The 17,704-nt window shown below is 44.0% G+C and overlaps 3 protein-coding genes across 10 annotated transcripts in view; all 3 read left to right on the top strand.

The window, feature by feature from the left end:
* fhod3a (formin homology 2 domain containing 3a) overlaps positions 1-12,051 on the top strand; it is a 39,576-nt gene extending 27,525 nt beyond the window's left edge. For 6 of the 7 annotated variants that reach the window (XM_062486572.1, XM_062486571.1, XM_062486568.1 and 3 more), the window contains 14 exons: positions 1,928-2,151; positions 3,289-3,633; positions 3,877-4,634; positions 5,155-5,295; positions 6,704-6,862; positions 7,035-7,217; positions 7,920-8,039; positions 8,279-8,440; positions 8,517-8,707; positions 8,855-9,059; positions 9,193-9,216; positions 9,538-9,751; positions 9,908-10,072; positions 10,186-12,051. In XM_062486572.1, coding sequence (XP_062342556.1) covers positions 1,928-2,151; positions 3,289-3,633; positions 3,877-4,634; positions 5,155-5,295; positions 6,704-6,862; positions 7,035-7,217; positions 7,920-8,039; positions 8,279-8,440; positions 8,517-8,707; positions 8,855-9,059; positions 9,193-9,216; positions 9,538-9,751; positions 9,908-10,072; positions 10,186-10,268 — 2,974 coding nt within the window. In that variant the 3' untranslated portion in view covers positions 10,269-12,051. The remainder of the gene's footprint in view (positions 1-1,927; positions 2,152-3,288; positions 3,634-3,876; positions 4,635-5,154; positions 5,296-6,703; positions 6,863-7,034; positions 7,218-7,919; positions 8,040-8,278; positions 8,441-8,516; positions 8,708-8,854; positions 9,060-9,192; positions 9,217-9,537; positions 9,752-9,907; positions 10,073-10,185) is intronic. The other variant, XM_062486570.1, reaches the window with a different exon arrangement.
* A 732-nt stretch (positions 12,052-12,783) lies between these two features.
* Positions 12,784-14,311, top strand: gstr (glutathione S-transferase rho). Its single transcript, XM_062487305.1, has 5 exons — positions 12,784-13,060; positions 13,529-13,594; positions 13,683-13,788; positions 13,881-13,999; positions 14,090-14,311. The coding sequence occupies exons 1-5, from the start codon at positions 12,893-12,895 to the stop codon at positions 14,306-14,308; spliced, it is 678 nt and encodes a 225-aa protein (XP_062343289.1). The 5' UTR covers positions 12,784-12,892; the 3' UTR covers positions 14,309-14,311.
* Positions 14,312-14,498: 187 nt separating this feature from the next.
* Positions 14,499-16,800, top strand: mrpl24 (mitochondrial ribosomal protein L24). 2 transcript variants are annotated; one of them, XM_062487306.1, is made up of 6 exons: positions 14,499-14,644; positions 15,049-15,235; positions 15,390-15,485; positions 15,667-15,770; positions 15,913-16,043; positions 16,213-16,800. In XM_062487306.1, the coding sequence occupies exons 2-6, from the start codon at positions 15,053-15,055 to the stop codon at positions 16,347-16,349; spliced, it is 651 nt and encodes a 216-aa protein (XP_062343290.1). In that variant the 5' UTR covers positions 14,499-14,644; positions 15,049-15,052; the 3' UTR covers positions 16,350-16,800. The 2 variants fall into 2 exon arrangements, with proteins under 2 accessions (XP_062343290.1, XP_062343291.1); XM_062487307.1 differs by having other exon boundaries at positions 14,546-14,644; positions 15,052-15,235.
* The last annotated feature ends 904 nt before the right edge of the window (positions 16,801-17,704 follow it).

Below are 17,704 nucleotides of genomic sequence, written 5' to 3'. Positions count from 1 at the left end.
AGGTTAAAAATGCGCCCTTCCTATCAAAGGCCAGAAAAAGATTTGCCTGGCCTTGTCTGTCAATTTCCTTTTTTTAAGAAGCGGTATTTTAACTGCTGGAATCTGCCATGGAGTTGATTGTGTTGGCTGCACACTGTGAGAAAATCAGACGCCAGTGTTCGTCAAGCTTTTTGCCCTCTTACACACACACACAGACTGTACAAACACACACAAACCACACACACACACACCACACACAAACACGCAAATTTATGAATAACACATCTGTGTTAGAAGTGTGTTTGTGTGTATGGGAAAAATTAATAAACAGGATATAAGGGATTGTCTGGATTGGATTATATTTTGATCCGCAAAATGGATCTACGGTGATCTCCCAGGTTTAGTTTATTTGGTCAGTGTCCAGGGCTTACAAGTTCAAGCTCCCTAGTTGCTGTTCATGAATGCATGTTTGTGAGTGACAGTGCAGCTAAGCCATGTTTACTTTTAGTTATGTCACTTCCTGTCCCCCTTAGACCTATTTCACCCACCATTTAAACCAGGAGCTTTACAGAAACAAGAACACTGCTCTTTGGGCTTGGGATTTGCAAGCAGACAGAGAGAGAGGGAGGGAGAGAAAGAGAGTGAGAGAGAGAGAAACAGACTGAGGTACTGTAGATATGATTAATATTGAGCTTTGGAGCACAGTGGAGAGATCTCTCATAAAGACTAGATGTATTCATGACATATTTATGCTTCATGGTTATCAGAGGAACACAAGATCCAGTATATCTGATCTTCCAGTGGGTTTGCTTCTGCCATGCAGAACTGAATTGCAGCTGTTCTGAATGGTGGATGGCCATTATATGACCGACTGTCCAGCTGGCTGGCTGCCTGACTGGCTGGCTGGCTGCCTGGCTGACTGGCTTGCTGGCTGCCTGGCTGACTGGCCAGTGATGGCATATTTCCCATATTATAATATTTCCCTATTCCCATTATTCTAAATAACAACTAAACAACTTCAAATAATTACTCTGTGGTGTCAGTTGGTTTATGTTGTACCACTGAGCAATCTACGCTCCATCTAATTTATGCTGTGTGAAACACTCGCTTGGTCTTGCTCACACACCTACACAGATGTGTGCCTATCCAGTTACCCCCTCTGTGAAGTGGTCTGAAGTGAATGGAGGTGGAACACAGAAGCACCTTACATTCGTGAGAGGGCAGGAGGAAGGGCTGGGCCAGAGAGAGAGAGAGAGAGGAGAGAAGAGAAAGAGAGGAGGGAGGGGACGGAGGGTGAGGGCTGTTACTGCTCTGAGTTACTGCTCCAGCTAGCGCTACTCTAGCCGATGAAGCCGGCCAGTTGACTGCGAATGTATAAAGAGAAAGAAGAGGAGGGCAAAGAGCAATAACAGGTTTACTTTCGTTATCTTGGTGCTTACATCTGGATTGAGCCAATCATCTGTCTTCGTTGCCCTTTGTTTTCCTCTCATTCGCTCTCTCCATTCTCTGAGAAAGGAGAGGAGAATACAGGAGACAGTGCATTTGATTTCAGTAAGAAACGAGGGAGGGGAGTGTAGAACGTGTTTGGAGAAAGGTAATGGGTAGACTGATGGGAGAGAGATGGGTCTATCTAGCGTACTGAGATGAGGAGGTAAAGAGAGAGAGATACTATAATGAATTTGGGGATAGAAAGGTGCCTACTGTTAATACTGTTTTGTTCAAAAGTCCAGGGTCATTCCTACAGAGGGAGCAGAAGGCAAGCAAAGAAAGATGTGTTAGCACAACTGCACTGCTATTTTTCTTACTAAGTGTTTAACTTTCCCTTTTTCCACTTTTCTATTGGTTTCTCTCTCTCTCCCTCTCTCTCTCTCCATCTCCCTCTCTCTCTCCATCTCCCTCTCTCTCTCTCTCCATCTCCCTCTCTCTCTCTCCATCCTAACCCTCTCAGGTATAAGAACTTGGAGAGGCTTGCTGCAGAGGAGTTTGAGAGGGATCATGTGCGGGTGCCGCGAACTCGACCTGACCTCAGCCTGACCTTTGAACCCTCGGAGGCTTGGCCTTCCTCATCCAGGAGCAGCACCCCATCCTCCTTTGCCTCGCAAGAGGAGCAGGAGCAAGACCTCGAGCCTGAGACTGACACCCCCGTCACTCCCTACACCCCCTCTGAATCAGGTCCAATACTTCTTGCTCTTTCTTTAGTTTGTGGATTTATCCTAAAATGTTTATTGGAATATTTGGTGTTTTAAGTCAACTAAGTAACGCAGTTCTACATTGATAGTGGTTGATTGATGCAATGGCACTTTAGAGGAGACAAAAGTAGAAAGTATGGAAAAACTTTTAAAAGAAAAGATATACTCAAATCGAAATGTTGTCTTTTGTGAACTAACGGTACTGCAGAATTTTTTATACTTTGCTGCCGTCTGTGTGAAAGTTCACATCTTTCACAGAAGTTACAGTAGGGTAAATAGCTCTTGTTAGGGGTGAGTGGATTTTGAATTAGAACCAGAAGGTTACTGGTTCAATTCCCATCTGCGCACTCTGAAGCAATCATTCCTAACTTTCAAATTGCTTCAGTTTGTGGCTTTCATAAAATCCCAGCACAGGTGTGACAGACATGAGAGAGGTTGAAAGAAAAGAAGGAAGAGAAGGAGAAATAGAGAGGATGTGGGTGAAGGGGTCAAAACGTTCTTGAAAGAGCTATTTGAAAGTGTGATAGCAAAACATGTTGGGTAAGAGCTGAATGAATGCATAGTCATGAGCATGCTTACTGTAGCTGAAATGAGCTAGTGTATGAACCGCCAGAAGCCCTGTGTTTTTGTACTCTTGACTACATCACAGCATAGACTGTACTGAGAGTGTGTGTGTATGTTTGTGTGTATGTGTGTGTGCGTGTTGACGTAAACAGGAACCTAATTCCTCATTTCCTGTTCATTTCCTGGTCTCTGACAACCCACCTTTGTATACCTGCCATATTGTACATGCATGTTTACCTTAGTGTTACGTTGTGTGTGGTTAATGTGTGTGTGTTGATGCCAAGGTCATATTGTGGCACGCAAGCAGAATAGAGCTCTCTGTCAGTCAAGTAACTTTGTCAAGTATTTCGTTGCAGCGAAAATATATACAGCGTTGGACATTGCACTAGTTGTGTACAAAGTACATAGAGTGTGTCTGTGTGTGTATGTGTAGGAGAAAGAGAAATGCATTTGTATGTTTAAAATATCTGAGGTCTCTTTACTTGCTGTATCTACTACAACACTACAAGCCCTCCACAGTAGAGCTTACTAGCACTCTGCCTGTGCCCTGGAACAGGTGAGGCGGAGGGGGAGGACTCCAGCGTGAGTCCAGACCCGGAGGAGAAGGAAACACAACCTGCAGAAGAAGAAGAAGAAGAAGGAGGAGGAGAGGGGGGAAAGGAGGTAGAGAAACAAGAAGAGGAGGTGAAGGACGGAACAGAGGCGGGGAAGGAGGAGGAGGAGGGACTAGAGGAGAAGGAACCGGAGCCAGAGAAAGAGAGGGAGGAGGAGGACAGTGGGATCCTGAGCGACAAGGAGAGACAGAATGAAGAGGTGAACGAGAAGGACAACTGCTCTGCCTCCAGCATCTCCTCGGCCAGCAGCACCTTGGAGAGAGAGGAGAGAGGCAGCAGTGAGAATGGTGAGACAGGCAGAACACGAGGCCAGTACATAGTACACAGAACTAACTAATTACAGGACAGCACTAACCATGCAGTTTGCAGATAGATGAAATTGTGGAATATGGTTTTACAACTCTTTTTTAATTTTTTAATTTCTTTCCATCCCCATACTTTTCATTCGGGCTTTTACTTTACTTTACTTTACTCTCTCTCTCTCTCTCTCTCTCTCTCTCTCTGCCCATCCCTCCCCTTTCTCTGTCTAGGTCAGTGGACTCAGAGTGTTAAGGAGGTGGACGTGAACGAGCAGTGCAGCAAGATCCTCAACAGTAAGCTCTTCATGCTGGACATGCTGTACTCCCAGAATAAGAAACCCAGCGACGAGGAGGAGGAGAGGGACAAGGGGAAGGAGAAAGGAGTGGAAGGGGAGGAGGCCAACCAGCAGTCTGACGGACAAGCAAGCCAGGATGGCACCCCGAAACTGTCCCCCTCCACAGACGGTGCAACAGACAAGGGTGAGCCCCACAGCAACATACGTGCGTTCGCTGAGCGCTTCGGGGACCTGGTGAAGGGTCTGGGTGTGCCCCACCCCCACATGGAGACCCCTGCCAACGAGCCCTCCCCGCCCCCCCCTCCACCACCGCCGCCCCCCAAGAAGGAGTCGGACACCATCTGGGACCAGCTGCTAGCCAGCCCGCGGGAGCTGCGCATCGGCGACATCGACTTCACCGACCTGAAGGAGGAGGATGACAGGGACATCCTGGACGCAGGCCTCCTGGGGGGGTCCAGTGACCTGTCCCTGCCTCCGCCGCCACCGCCCCCCTGCTCCAGCTATTCCGCCCATATGCCCCCTCCCCCGCCACTGTTCGGCTGCCCCCCACCCCCGCCAGCGCTGGGAGGGGGGTTGGTGATGAAGCCCCCGCCGCCCCCCTCCTTCTCCTCGCCGTCAGCCCTGGCGCCCCCTCCCCCCGAGCCCCCTCTCTTCCAGAAGAAGAAGAAAACCATCAGGCTGTTCTGGAGCGAGGTAGGTCACACCGGGGTCTGAGATCCCATCAAGCTATTCAGATTCACTTTTGATATACATTTTATGGGGGAGGAATACCAGTGAAATACGAGGTCTTAAGTTGAACATTGACTTATCTTAAGTCTAAGTTCAAGCCTTTTTTGTAATAAATGTAATAATTCAAAGCAATGACACTGTACATTTCCTTATTTAGTTATTCTGGGAGTTTTTCCTTGTCTTCCTTGAGGGTTTAGGTTGGTTGAGGGGCAGTTCTATGGGCGTATGTGAAGCCCTCTGTGACATTGCTTGTAAAAAAGGCTATACAAATACATTTAGATTTTGATTTGATTCCTTAGAAATGTTAGAAGTCTTTATGGGTCATCATCTCATGCAGGGAGTTCAAACACCAACACACACACCTACGTGCTCCACTGTCCACAGATGAAATGTGCCTTCTGCTTTCCTGATGTGCTTCCTCTGAGAGCAGCTACAGTATCATGATCAAATGATTACATCCTCTGATGACATCTGCGGTTCCCAGGTGCGTCCCTCGGACCTGAAGGACAGGGACCACAAGCGCAGCGGAGATTCCTTCTGGTCACATCTGGACTCAGTGAAACTAGACACGTCTAAACTAGAACACCTCTTCGAGTCCAAGTCCAAGGAGATAACCGTCACTAAGGTAAGAAGCTGTGATGAGGTTTATTTACAAGACTGTTTTATGCGAAGCAGCGTACAAGGGGGATTTGAACCTGCAACCTCATGACCTGCTGTCAAATACTCTTACTTCTGAGCTATACTTTCGGTTCTGCATGTAGTGGACTTTACTTACATATTGAACATTTATCATGTAGAATCAAAGCACTTCAAATGAATTCAGCTCAATCATATTATCCCCATTGTGATTGGCATCTAACATAATGAGTATAATTTGAGGTAAATTCCAGGGACACAATACAGTTCATGACATGGTTTTGTCATCCAGTTGAACCGTGACCCAGTGGGTTAAGTAAGGTCATGTGTGTTCTTGATGAGATCACACAGAGGAGTGTGGAGGTAGATCCCTGGTATTAGACCTATAAGACCTGGAATAGATCCAGTCTGGCTGCCAGAGACGAGAAGCTCAGACCTGGCCTTTGCAACACTTTGAACTTCAAGCCTACGTTCAAAACCGCAAGCTGTTGTTAAAGCTGCTCCTGTTAAAGAACAGTCAGTTAGCCGGTCCACACGCCCGGTCTGGTGGTGGTCCACCTCGTTTGTTTTGATGGAAACCTGTCATCCTTGAAATGTTGAGTACAGAGATGGTCCAAGTTTGAGACCACCGGGCTATTAAACACACACACACACACTTCTGACTTTGAACTCCACCACCTTGTTTTTAGCTGCGTGTCCATATTAGGCAGATGAAAAGCAGTGGTTCTAACACTTCTAACATGTCATAAAATTAAAGGAGCTACACTTTATGGTGACATTTTGATTTCAGCCTAATGGTCTTTTGAGAAAGGAGAGCTCTAGAATGGCAGCGTGGCTTGGCAATACCAGTATAGGAAATAGGATGGGTAAACGACAAAGTTGCTAATGGCCCCCATGTGGAATCCATCCTGGCTGAAGACGGCATCTAGGTCTTCGCACCTGCATCTTTGTTCTTTGATGTGGCACACTCTCACACACATGCCTTCAGCTAATAGCGCCGAGTGTGATGTCATGTGAACAGAAATAAGACACATGCAAATACACTGATGTGCATAGAGAACTGGTTCACCGTACACGCAGAATCACACACAGAAACCGTACGCACATGCGTGCTCTAGCCCTTTTCCACCTTGCCATTATTATCCACAGCTGCAGTCAATTTCACCCCGAGTGCTGATCCCCTAAATCCCTACCAGGCCATAAACAGGCCCACACTCTGAGAAAAAGAGGTGGAGAGGCAAAAAGAGGGAGGGGGGGGTAATAGAAATAAGAATACAGAGTGCCTAGACTGTATTGTTCATGCATAATGATAGGATGGACTTAAAATGACAAAATCTAATTTTTAACCCTTAATCTTCTCTGACCTCTGTGTACATGTGTGTGTGTGGGTCTCATAGAAAACAGCTGCGGATGGTAAGCGTCAGGAAGTCATAGTGCTGGATTCGAAGAGGAGCAACGCCATCAACATCGGGCTGACTGTCCTTCCTCCACCTCGTACCATCAAGACGGCCATCCTCAACTTTGACGAGTACGCGCTCACCAAGGAGGGCATAGAGGTGAGCGCTGACCATGATGAAGACAACAGTGGTGGGGTGGATAGCTATTCTTTTGTACTGCTTGTGAAAGATTCAAAGGTTAATCTCTCTCTCTCTCTCTCTCTCTCTCTCTCCTTCATTCGCTCCCTGACCTTCCTCTCCTTTCCCTTCTGCTACCTCTCCCCTCCTCTAGAAAATCCTCACCATGATTCCCACCGAAGAGGAGAAGCAGAAGATCCAGGAGGCCCAGCTGGCCAGCCCCGACGTTCCCCTGGGCTCAGCCGAGCAGTTCCTCCTCGTCCTCTCCTCCATCTCAGAGCTCTCCGCTCGCCTGCAGCTCTGGGCCTTCAAGATGGACTATGAGGTCACGGAGAAGGTGCGTTTGTGTGTATCTGTGTGTGACTGTGTGTGTTTGTGTGAGTGTGTCCTCCAAACCAACAGCTTCCTGACCTAATACTAGCTAGCCTCATTAGAACACGCTCTCTGGCACAATCAGACATATGTCAGTCCGTCCAAGGAATGCGTCCGGGGTAGGAGGTTCAAAGCCAGAAACCGGCAATGGAAAACATGCTGGGGCTCTCGAGCTGTCCTGTAAATTTTATGCTTTTCCACAGGATGCTGCGTCTTTCATCTTGTCCGAGGGGCAGGATTCCTGACCGCAGGTTGTGTAGAGCGGCATTCCCTAACTCTGGAAAGGGATGTTTTAGTAGCGGGAGTTTTAATGGAGGGGAACATAGCGTGCAGAAACAACAAGACTGAGAGATACACACACAGATACACACAGGCCTGGAACGTAATGTACCAAAAAACAAAAGAGCAGGTAATCAAAACCATGTTCTGTAGCCATTCCCAATGGCTGACCTGGACACAAACCTTTAAACAACCTTTATACAAACCTAAACAAGGGCAGATGAACCACAGCAGGGAGCTCAGTGCACCTGCTGTAGTTTGGGTTCCACCACAGAGCAAAACCTTAAATGAAACACATCCTGTAAGACATGAATTGAGTCGTTAATAGTGTGCTGGTGCGTGTTTGTGTGTGTACGTCTGTGTGTGTGCATCTGTGTGTGTGTCCTAGGAAGTGGCAGAGCCTCTCCAGGATCTGAAGGAGGGGATGGAGCAGCTGGAGAAGAACAAGACGCTTCGCTACATCCTCTCCACCCTGCTCGCTATGGGCAACTTCCTCAACGGAACCAATGTGAGTCACACCTGTCTCTCTCTGTCTCTCTCTGTCAGTCTCTCTTTCTCTGTCTCACTCTCCTTGATCAGTCTTCACATCATCACACAGGTGTAGGAAATACAGTCTGAACGAAAAAACTATGTCATCAGACGGTTCATGAATTCTAATTTGTATTTGATCTGTGTGCGTGTGTGTACATGTGTCTGTGTGGGCTCGGACATGCGCATGTTTGTGTGTGTTTATCGACTCCAATCTAGGTCAAAGGCTTTGAGCTGAGCTACCTGGAGAAGGTTCCTGAGGTGAAGGATACGGTCCATAAACAGTCTCTGCTGCACCACGCCTGTACTGTGGTGGTGGAGAACTTCCCTCAGAGCACAGACCTGTACTCGGAGATAGGAGCTATCACCCGCTCTGCTAAAGTATGTTGTAAGAACAACCACCCACTGACACACACACACACTACACTGGTTAATCACGACCAATTCCATCTCTCAGGTGGACTTTGATCAGCTCCAGGAGAACCTGATTCAGATGGAACGGCGCTGCAAAGCATCCTGGGATCATCTGAAAGTCATCGCCAAGCACGAGATGAAGCCCACGCTCAAACAGAAGATGTCCGACTTCCTCAAAGACTGTGCCGAGAGGATCATCATCCTGAAGATAGTTCATCGCCGGATCATGAACAGGTAGGTGGAGCTACCTCACACACCTGGGTTACTGTATGAGAGGAATTGGAATACTTGTTGCTGGTACGCAGTCAGGTGACAGTCTATGCTCTCTATGTCTCTCTCACACCCCCTTCTTTCTCCTGCTTTTCCCCCCATTTGTTCTAGGTTTCATGCGTTCCTCTTATTCCTGGGCCATCCGGCTTATGGTGTGAGAGAGATCAGTGTCCACAGGTTCAGTAAGATTCTCAGTGAGTTTGCTCTGGAGTACCGGACCACCAGAGACAGGGTGCTGCAACAGAAACAGAAACGGGCCGACCATCGAGAACGCAACAAGACCCGGGGCAAGATGATCATAGACGTCAACGCTCCAGTGAGTTTATTTTGACCCCGTTTATTTGAGCCTTTTTTCTCCTTTTCTTACAGTTATATTCTTTCTTTTTATTCTTTCTGTCACTTTTTTTTTACTTCTTCTCCGTACTTATCTGTTTTATATTCTCTCATAGTCTGATGATGAAGAGGAGAGTGAGGTACCACTGTGTGTTTTGTGTTCGCTCAAGCATGTGTGTGTACACAAGCATGAGTGTATGCTTGAGAAACCTTTGTCATGCCCCCCAAAACACCTCCTCTGACATTTCTCTCAAGTTTTTAATCTTTTGGGTGTCTACATTTGCCTGACTTTAATGGATCATTTGCTGATACACAGCACTTATACTTGTTCCTAAAACATTGTTAAACTGTTCAAACTCTAAAGCTTGGATTTATTTATGCCTGAGGACTGTTCAGAAGTCTTTGTATTATATTAACCAACTCAAACTGTGGCTGGTTCTCTCTCTTCTTCTGCCCTCCAGTGTGGTGGGAAGTATGCCCCTGGAAGTGGCAACAGTAGTGCCCCCGGTGGTGGTCAGGAGAGCCAGCAACCTCAAGGTCTGGGTCATGCTGAGGATGCAGCAGAGCATGAGAACATGAAGGCAGTACTGAAGACCAGCCTGCAGAGCGGGGAGAGTGAGGCCACAGGCGTGTCGGGGCTACGCACACGGACCAGATCACGTCCTGGCCGGGGAGGTGGGGGAGTACAACAACACACACACGCGTGTATAGTTTCCACTTACAGTGTTAGTGTAGATAATTATCTAAAGAACTAAGATGAAGCTTCAGTTTTTTTTATTGATTATACCATGTGCCCAGTCTTATCTCCCAGTCACTTCCCCTCCCCCTCAGGTCGCACGATGCAAGCGTGGACCCCGCCCGCCGAGGACTCTCAGATCACCGGGGATGATGCGGCGGATGAGATCATGGAGCGTATCGTGAGATCAGCCACTCAAGGCCCGGGTCAGAGGTCACAGCCCCGGGAAAGGAGGAGGTCACGAGCCAACCGCAAGTCACGTAGGTCTAAACACCCATCCACATCCATTTCTTACTCAAGTCACAGCAAATGAGGAATGTTCTTACTGAAGTTATGTATGACCTTACTCTGTTCTATTCCATTCTGTTTGCAGTGAGGAGGACTCTGAAGAGCGGTCTGACTCCTGAGGAGGCCCTGGCTTTGGGACTGTCCGATGCCTCGGAGATGCAAGTGTGACATCTCTTTCCCAGGTCACCCTATGACATAACATAGGAATGGTCATGGAAGTACAGCTCTCCAAGCCCTCTGGGGCATCCTTGTCACACTGCTGCCTTCATCTCCCTCCCCGGAACCCCAGGCAGCCAATCAGTCTCCTCGTAGTAGTCCTGTGTTGCTGGTATAGCAAATCACATGAGTGCTTGTGTCTGGTTGATGATGCTGTCATTGTTGTGGTGTTTTTTTTCAGTTAGGGGTTGCTACATCCATTGTTAATACCCCATCGGGAAAAGAGGTTGGGCAAAATAAATGAAAAAAGAGTATTATCGAGAGAAAAAGGGAGTGTTGAATTGTAAGGCCAAGGGGCAAAACAACTGAAACAGGATTTGTGATTGTGTTTAAACTAAAGGTTTGTTCGCGTAAGTATACTGCCTCGAGGATTGTTTAAAAAGTATTTATACTAGTTTTTGTTTAAACTGAATGTTACCATCGAATATACAAATATACAAAAAGGGACACTGCTTGATGAGGGGATGTGTTAAACATTGCAAAATTATTTTCTGTTGACGAAAGCTGTGATGTGTTTTTTACGTACCTCTCTCTCCAGTCATGATAACCTCAAGTGTAGGAAGACCTGTCATGATGCTTAGCAGTGGAGGGTCATTATGGAAGGCAATGGCTAGCTATTACTGATTGGATCCGTGAACCAAACAAGTACTGTATAAAGGGATCCACCAGCTTGGCCCATTGCTACAATCTCACAGCTCAGTCTCCTTTCAGAAGCAATACCAACAGTCTCAAGAGGCTTCACATGGAAGTAGTACTGTCTGTGATCATGTCTCAGTTCTAAACATAGAATTGGATCCTTTTACATCTTTTGGTTATGCTCAGTATGAAGATAGAGCACCTTCCTTCTGTTGTGTGCCTTTCATTTTAAAGAGACAGCGTAGTACTGTACCTGCCATGTTTGTCATCAACCTTTTTCAGCACGCTGCGACATCACCACCTATGGTTACAGAAAGCAACTGCACTTCCGTTTGCCAATCACATAGCTAGTTTGCCAATCACAAAGCTAGTCACTGTCATTGTTTATTGTGGAATGGTTAGGGCACACAACTTTATTTTGGTAAAATTGTAGTGTATTTATTGCAAAAACACTCACAAAACGAACATGATGAAGAAAATGTACCACACTTTCACTTAACTTTTACCTTTTCACATTCTCTAAAACTTGAAACTCAACAATTGAAAAAAGTACAAAAGGAACACATTTGTATGTGGAATTGTTTATAAACTGTAAAAAGAAGACAATGAAACGTTTAAATTGTAAAAATTAAAAAGTTTTGAAGGAAATGCAGATGATTCTGTTTTAAAAAAGTATTTGTAAATGCCCTTACTAGCTGTGTTTTGTGTTTCATGTTTTGTATTATTTTTGTAATTTCTGTAGAATAGTGTATTATAGTCTGAAAACGGCAATAAAGTAAGGCTATTGAAGGCTGTGAATTGTAATTTAAAAATAAATACCTAAAGGCAATCCACGGTCAGCATTGGTCGCTGAACACGTTGCTTTGTTTTGGAAGGGTTCTCACTTGACCCTGTTTCTTGTTTTGCTTTTGGTCATGTGGTCATGATTTACTTTGAAAGGACTTTTAACCCACTTTGCCAATTATATCTGTTCCACTCTTCTGCCTGTAGTTGCTGAACAACGCTTCTCGTCCTCCATGTCAGTAGTAAGAAATGTGTAATTAACTTGCAACTCCCTGTACACATATTCTGCAATAAAAACATACAGTGATACGTTTAATGTGTTCATGTGTAATTAGTTTCACGCCGGCTGGACAAATTAACAGTCAGGTTGCATTGATTTGCTTTCCTCTTCTGGCCCAACAAAACGATATGACATTGACACCATACTTTTCCATTCAAAAACCGTTGTTCCAATGATATGACACGACTTAGACGCTATTTCCACAGAGAGCTGTTTTAAGACCACATAGCTACTGATAAAATAAAAACTAAATTTGGACTCGATAGTCCTCAATCGAATTTCCGGTTTTGCGAATAGGCCTTCAGAATAAGAGTTTAGCCTGACGTGCCAAACATGTTATTTCGGTGATAATCTATTTCAATATCTACGACCGATATAGATTAAATTGTAGTTTATATTACAAGTATAACCAAGTTATAACATGTATATTAACATAAATTATTTGTTTTATTTTCATTTTATATGTTATGAAAACAAATGAGTTATTTGTACGAGCTAACTGAGCACGTCCGAAAATGTCAGTAGGCTACATCAGTCTGGGCTACATGGTTTGCAAAAGCAGTCTAAAGACAAACAAAAATCTGATTGGTCAAAAAAAATATTGTATATATAATCCATCTTTTGGATCAGTTAAAATAAATCCTACATCCTATTTGGTTTTAATAAATATGAGTACTGATTCAAAAAGGTTCAAAGTTTATATTTAAAAATTATTGTTGTTTCCTTAAAAGTGGGCGTGTAATTCGTGCTACACCACGAAAACAGTATAATAGCCAACTGTCAGTAGTTATAACAAGCTGAGTTTGCGGTCAGTGAATAGCTTTACACAGCTACATCTCCAGTTGGTTACCGTTCCTTTACAGTTGATCGTATAATCATGGCCAAGAGTATGACTTTGCTGTGGTGCGTTGGGTCTCCTCCGTGCTGGCGAGTGATGCTCGCGCTGGAGGAGAAAAATCTGCAAGGCTACAATCAGAAACTGCTATCTTTCGAGAAAGGAGAACATAAGTCCAAGGAAGTTATGGATCTCAACCCAAGAGGACAGGTAAGCAACACGCCCAGCGTACTTAAGGACTTCAACCCAAGAGGCTAGGGATTTCGACAAGGCCTACTAGGAGTCCATATTAAATGTTAGCCGACATGGCTGCAACAACCCATACACCCGTCTTCTTGGCCTGCAGCACCTGCTGCGATCAACTGTTTCTGTTTGGGTGTAGGTCACATTCTGCTCGTGAACATTAGCAGATTTTTCACAATCCCTTTTATTGCACCCAACTATGCAAAATATGAAGTTATATGGACAGCCTATGGGGACCATTTGCAGATCCAATAAAATGAGCTCGCGGCTAATGTTTTAAAGTGTGTCAAGATTATATCTAATTTGAATTGAAGGGCAAGACCATGCCACCTTTCTATTGACTCATACCATTCAAGATAAGAAAGGCTAATAGCCCACTCTCATAATCATCTGGCTTAAACTGCGTTGTCATGCTTATTAAACTTTCTATTCCAGGTACCTACTTTCAAACATGGGGACATCATAGTGAATGAATCCTATGGAGTATGCATGTATCTGGAGGTAAGAGTTAAACTACACTAACTTATTTGGCCTGTAATGTGTAGATTGTGTTCACCCTGAATGCCCTGACTGAATGCACTGACTTTAGAGTCAGTTCAAGTCGCAGGGGACCAAGTTGATTCCTGATGGACCAGCAGAGCAGGGATTAGTGTTCCAGCGCATGTTCGAAGGACTTTCCATCTACCAGAGAACAGGTATGTGCATAATCAGAACAGAATGAAGACAGAGTGGATAAGACATACACACTCAATGGTTTGTACATTTACCTTTTTGTGATCTTTGACAGGAGATGTCATCTGGTATGAATATTACATCCCTGAGGCTGAGAGAATGGACATAACAATAAAGAGAAACATGGCAGCGCTTGCCACCGAAATCAAACTGTGGGAAGGTTACCTGCAGAAGGTAAAACATGCATACAAATACATGTACACACTGCTCAAATGCCACCATGTCAGTAATTAAACATATAACACAATGTTTCACGTTTTCCAGATGGAGCCAGGATCCTACCTGGCTGGAAAATCCTTGTCAATGGCCGATGTTGTTGTTTTTCCAACCATTGCCTTCCTCTTCCGATCTGGGCTGAGTGCTGAGCGATACCCCAGGCTGGGTCAGTACTACGAATTGATGAAGGACAGACCCAGTGCTAAAGCTACCTGGCCCCAAGACTGGGTGGAAACTCCAGGAGAAAACACCCTCAAGGACTTGTGAAAAACAGGCCTATACACAGATGTACTCATTATGCAGTTTTTAAAAATAGTCACACAAATAATAATAGGACTCAAGCTTGTTAATTTTCCAAAAGTATATCGTTTCATCGGTTTTTGTTCGGTTAAACAATGTTCTCTGTAATTGTTCATAATAAAATGTAGTCGTCATTAAGCTGTTTGGTTATACTCCGACCAATGAGGGGCAGCAGTGCGCCAACTGGAAAGTAAGCTCCAAAAAAAAAAAAAAGGTTCATAGTTGAATCTAGAACGCATTGTGACATTGACAACAAGAGAGGAGCTACCAAAGTTTATCCACCACTACTGTAGTGTGAGCAAGGTGTTTAAATTCACATTCAGCTTGTCATTGTTGCATTCTTGGTGGTCTGTTTAGAATCTGTCGCTTGGTTTTGTGCTGCTAGGCTAATTAGCTAGACTAGTGTAGCTAGCTGTATAACGTTGGCTAAGCTGGTTCAAGCTTTGCCATAACTATTAGCTACTTTATAATATGCTATTCATTAACTCCTATCATTACTGTGTATTTTCCCATTCAAGTTTAAATCCCTGTATGTTATTACAATATGTTTCATTCTGATATTGCACTTGTACGAACTGGCTGCCCTGTACATAGATAGCTAGCAAGCTACTAGTAGCTACCTGACTGGCAAATACGGTGATAAACGGTTAGACTATCTGACTGTCATTGTTCCATGATTAAGTGTTTCCTATCAATTCTTTTTCCAGAAGAATGCGTTTGACAAAGTTACTGTCAATGGCCGCTAAGGCTACTTTTCCTAAAGACTACCGTCACACAACAAATCGACCTTGGACTATAGCTGCAAGGCGACAGAACCCAGCAGGCAAGAAGAGGAGAAAGGTCTTTGTAGAGCCCATAGCTAATGAAGACTGGTCTGTTTTTAGAGGAGACACGGTAAGTGGTCAGATATGGCGAAGAAGCTTTGAAAGGCAGTTTTGGTGTGTCTGATAGTACAAGTCTGTGACTATATATATATTTTTTTATAATAGGTGGAATGATGCATTGTGAGTAGTAGGACTACATGATGAACAATTTCTGTTCTTACCAGGTTGAAATTTTGTCTGGGAAGGATAAAGGGAAACAGGGAAAGGTTACCCAGGTCTTCAGAGACAGAAACTGGGTCATCCTGGACGGCCTGAATACAGTAAGAGTCGAAACCTAAATGGTGTTAAGGAATACGTACAAAATAGAATACTTTGAAAAAGTGGATCCTACTTTGAAAAAACTGAATCCTACTTTAAATATTCTTTTGTGAATTTGTGTCAATGTACACAGCTCAGAAGAAGATTTAAAAGCATAAATAAAAACCCAGTTGTATTTTTTAGCATTTTAGGTACATTGGTAAATCTGAGGACTACCGAGGTACTTATATTGCCAGTGAAGCTCCCCTCCTACTCAAAGACATCAAACTCATCGACCCCAGTGACAGGTAAGCCCAGGTACCATCAGAAGGTTTTAGAGGTAGTTGGTCAAAGCATGTTAAAAAGGCTATTAGTAAGTTAGAGCAAGTAAACTGATTCCCTCCGCTTGTGAGTCCTATTAGAATTCTGACACTTTTGACCACCAACTAGGAAGCCCACAGAGGTGGAATGGAGGTTTACAGAGGAAGGAGAGAAGGTTCGTGTGTCCCTTAGAACTGGACGCATCATTCCCAGACCATTGTTCCAGCGCAAAGATGGTATCATAACACAACAATGGAAGGGTAAGTTGCTTCTAGGGAGGAAAGTAATGCCAGTTTCTATTGCAACCCAGATGTAAAAATCTAAACTTGTGTTTAAATATGGTTTTGACTTATTTTTACGTCATATTTTTGTTTTTTTACATTTTAAATTGCCTGGCATTATAACTCACTGTAATCACCCATTTTTCAGATTGTCCTAAAGACACTAGTCCAGAGGACTGTCTGGAGAAGACCTACACACCCTCGCTAAAGACCCTGGAGGAGGAGGTCATGGAGAAGCTGAACATTCAGGATAACAGGAGACCCAGGAAGTCCTACTGGTACTGAGCAGACAGCGTCTGGTTCAAAGGTCACACTGCTGTGTGGGGAATGGTACTCGTCCTTACGTCTCCCAAACTCACATCCAGAGTGGTCACTGCTACAGAGCAGCTAGTACTGACCACCCTGTATCTTTATCTTAGTGTTTTCAAATTGAACCAATATGAAACACGAGAAAAAAGGAAATGTGCCAGAAATGTGTTCCCTTTCAGTAACTCACTGCTACTCGATGCATTCTATGTGGAATACAAGTCAGATTATGATGCTATTTATAATTAGATATGCCGAGTTTGTCTCAGAATTTCTTGCTTTTTATATCTCAAATGAATGTGTGAAATGAATACACTGTTTAGGAATGTTGTTTGAGACGAGGTAAAACACTGAAATGGCTGAGGTAAAGCTATCATCTCTATATATCAATTATAGGGAATACAATTGTATGACTGCAGTACACAACTAACTTTTGCGTTTGAGTTGGTCATTTATATAACTATTTGGTTGTACATTTTCCTTTATCTGTAGATTATTAAGGGCATTCTGAGCATATAAAATCTTTCCCCAAAAAAATGCCTCAGGCTGCAAAGATTTTTCCTTTATTGAGAAAACGTTCAGTCAGCAACTAATTAAAGCTTGAAAATTGTGATTCACTACTCAGGACAGTCTGTGAAGGGGAACATTGAATTTGGGAGACAGCTTTGAGAGGTAGAGCTCAAAATTCGAAAAGCTTTCTGACGTCAATGGATTTTAAGTGTGCAATGCAGCAAATGTTGTGCCAGAGGAATACAAAACGAATCCTCCAGCTTGCCTTGCACAAAGAATCAAGAAGGCAAAATAGGAAATGAATAAGCCATTACTCATGGCAAAAGCTCCCAGCTATGGTCATTCATTGTATAAAAATAGATTTATTATATGTTGGCAAGCCAGGGAGTTATCCTTCTTGCCAGTGTAAACTGATCTGGGTATGTCCTGCCAACTTGCCAACAAGGCTAAGAACCAAGTACAGGATCCACCAAGTAAATCCCTGGGTAGGGAGATGGGGAGGTTTCTCACCTCATTTGACTTACTGGAAACTGGATATTTGAAGTTATTTAAACATTTGCCACAAGATGGCGTCTCACTTTAGCTTGAAAGAGTTTCCATTCCTATTACGCTGTCATCCCTAAACTTAAACATGGTTCTGTATAACATACACTGTAGGCTATGGTATCAGATATTGAAAGTTTCACAAAATACTACAAAACAACTGTACTGCCAATAATAAATCAAGCATAGGAAAACAGATGTATTTATGAGTGGCATTTGTTATTGTCACTTTTATGGCCACCATTTCTGTATGAAAGATGTGGCCATAGTCTTAAAAATGT

The sequence above is a fragment of the Osmerus eperlanus genome, chromosome 20 (assembly GCF_963692335.1).
Source record: "Osmerus eperlanus chromosome 20, fOsmEpe2.1, whole genome shotgun sequence".
Lineage (NCBI taxonomy): Eukaryota > Metazoa > Chordata > Actinopteri > Osmeriformes > Osmeridae > Osmerus > Osmerus eperlanus.
The sequence above is the reverse complement of the archived record's forward strand: the minus strand, read 5'-3'. Positions and strand labels throughout refer to the sequence as shown.

Excerpts from the sequence above, each read along its gene's own strand:
- gstr (XM_062487305.1), top strand. The coding sequence starts at position 12,893 with ATGGCCAAGAGTATGACTTTGCTGTGGTGCGTTGGGTCTCCTCCGTGC. Across the intron at positions 13,595-13,682 it reads GAGTATGCATGTATCTGGAG|AGTCAGTTCAAGTCGCAGGG; the intron begins GTAAGAGTTAAA and ends CACTGACTTTAG. Across the intron at positions 13,789-13,880 it reads TTCCATCTACCAGAGAACAG|GAGATGTCATCTGGTATGAA; the intron begins GTATGTGCATAA and ends GATCTTTGACAG.
- mrpl24 (XM_062487306.1), top strand. The coding sequence starts at position 15,053 with ATGCGTTTGACAAAGTTACTGTCAATGGCCGCTAAGGCTACTTTTCCT. Across the intron at positions 15,771-15,912 it reads CTCATCGACCCCAGTGACAG|GAAGCCCACAGAGGTGGAAT; the intron begins GTAAGCCCAGGT and ends ACCACCAACTAG. Across the intron at positions 16,044-16,212 it reads CATAACACAACAATGGAAGG|ATTGTCCTAAAGACACTAGT; the intron begins GTAAGTTGCTTC and ends CCCATTTTTCAG.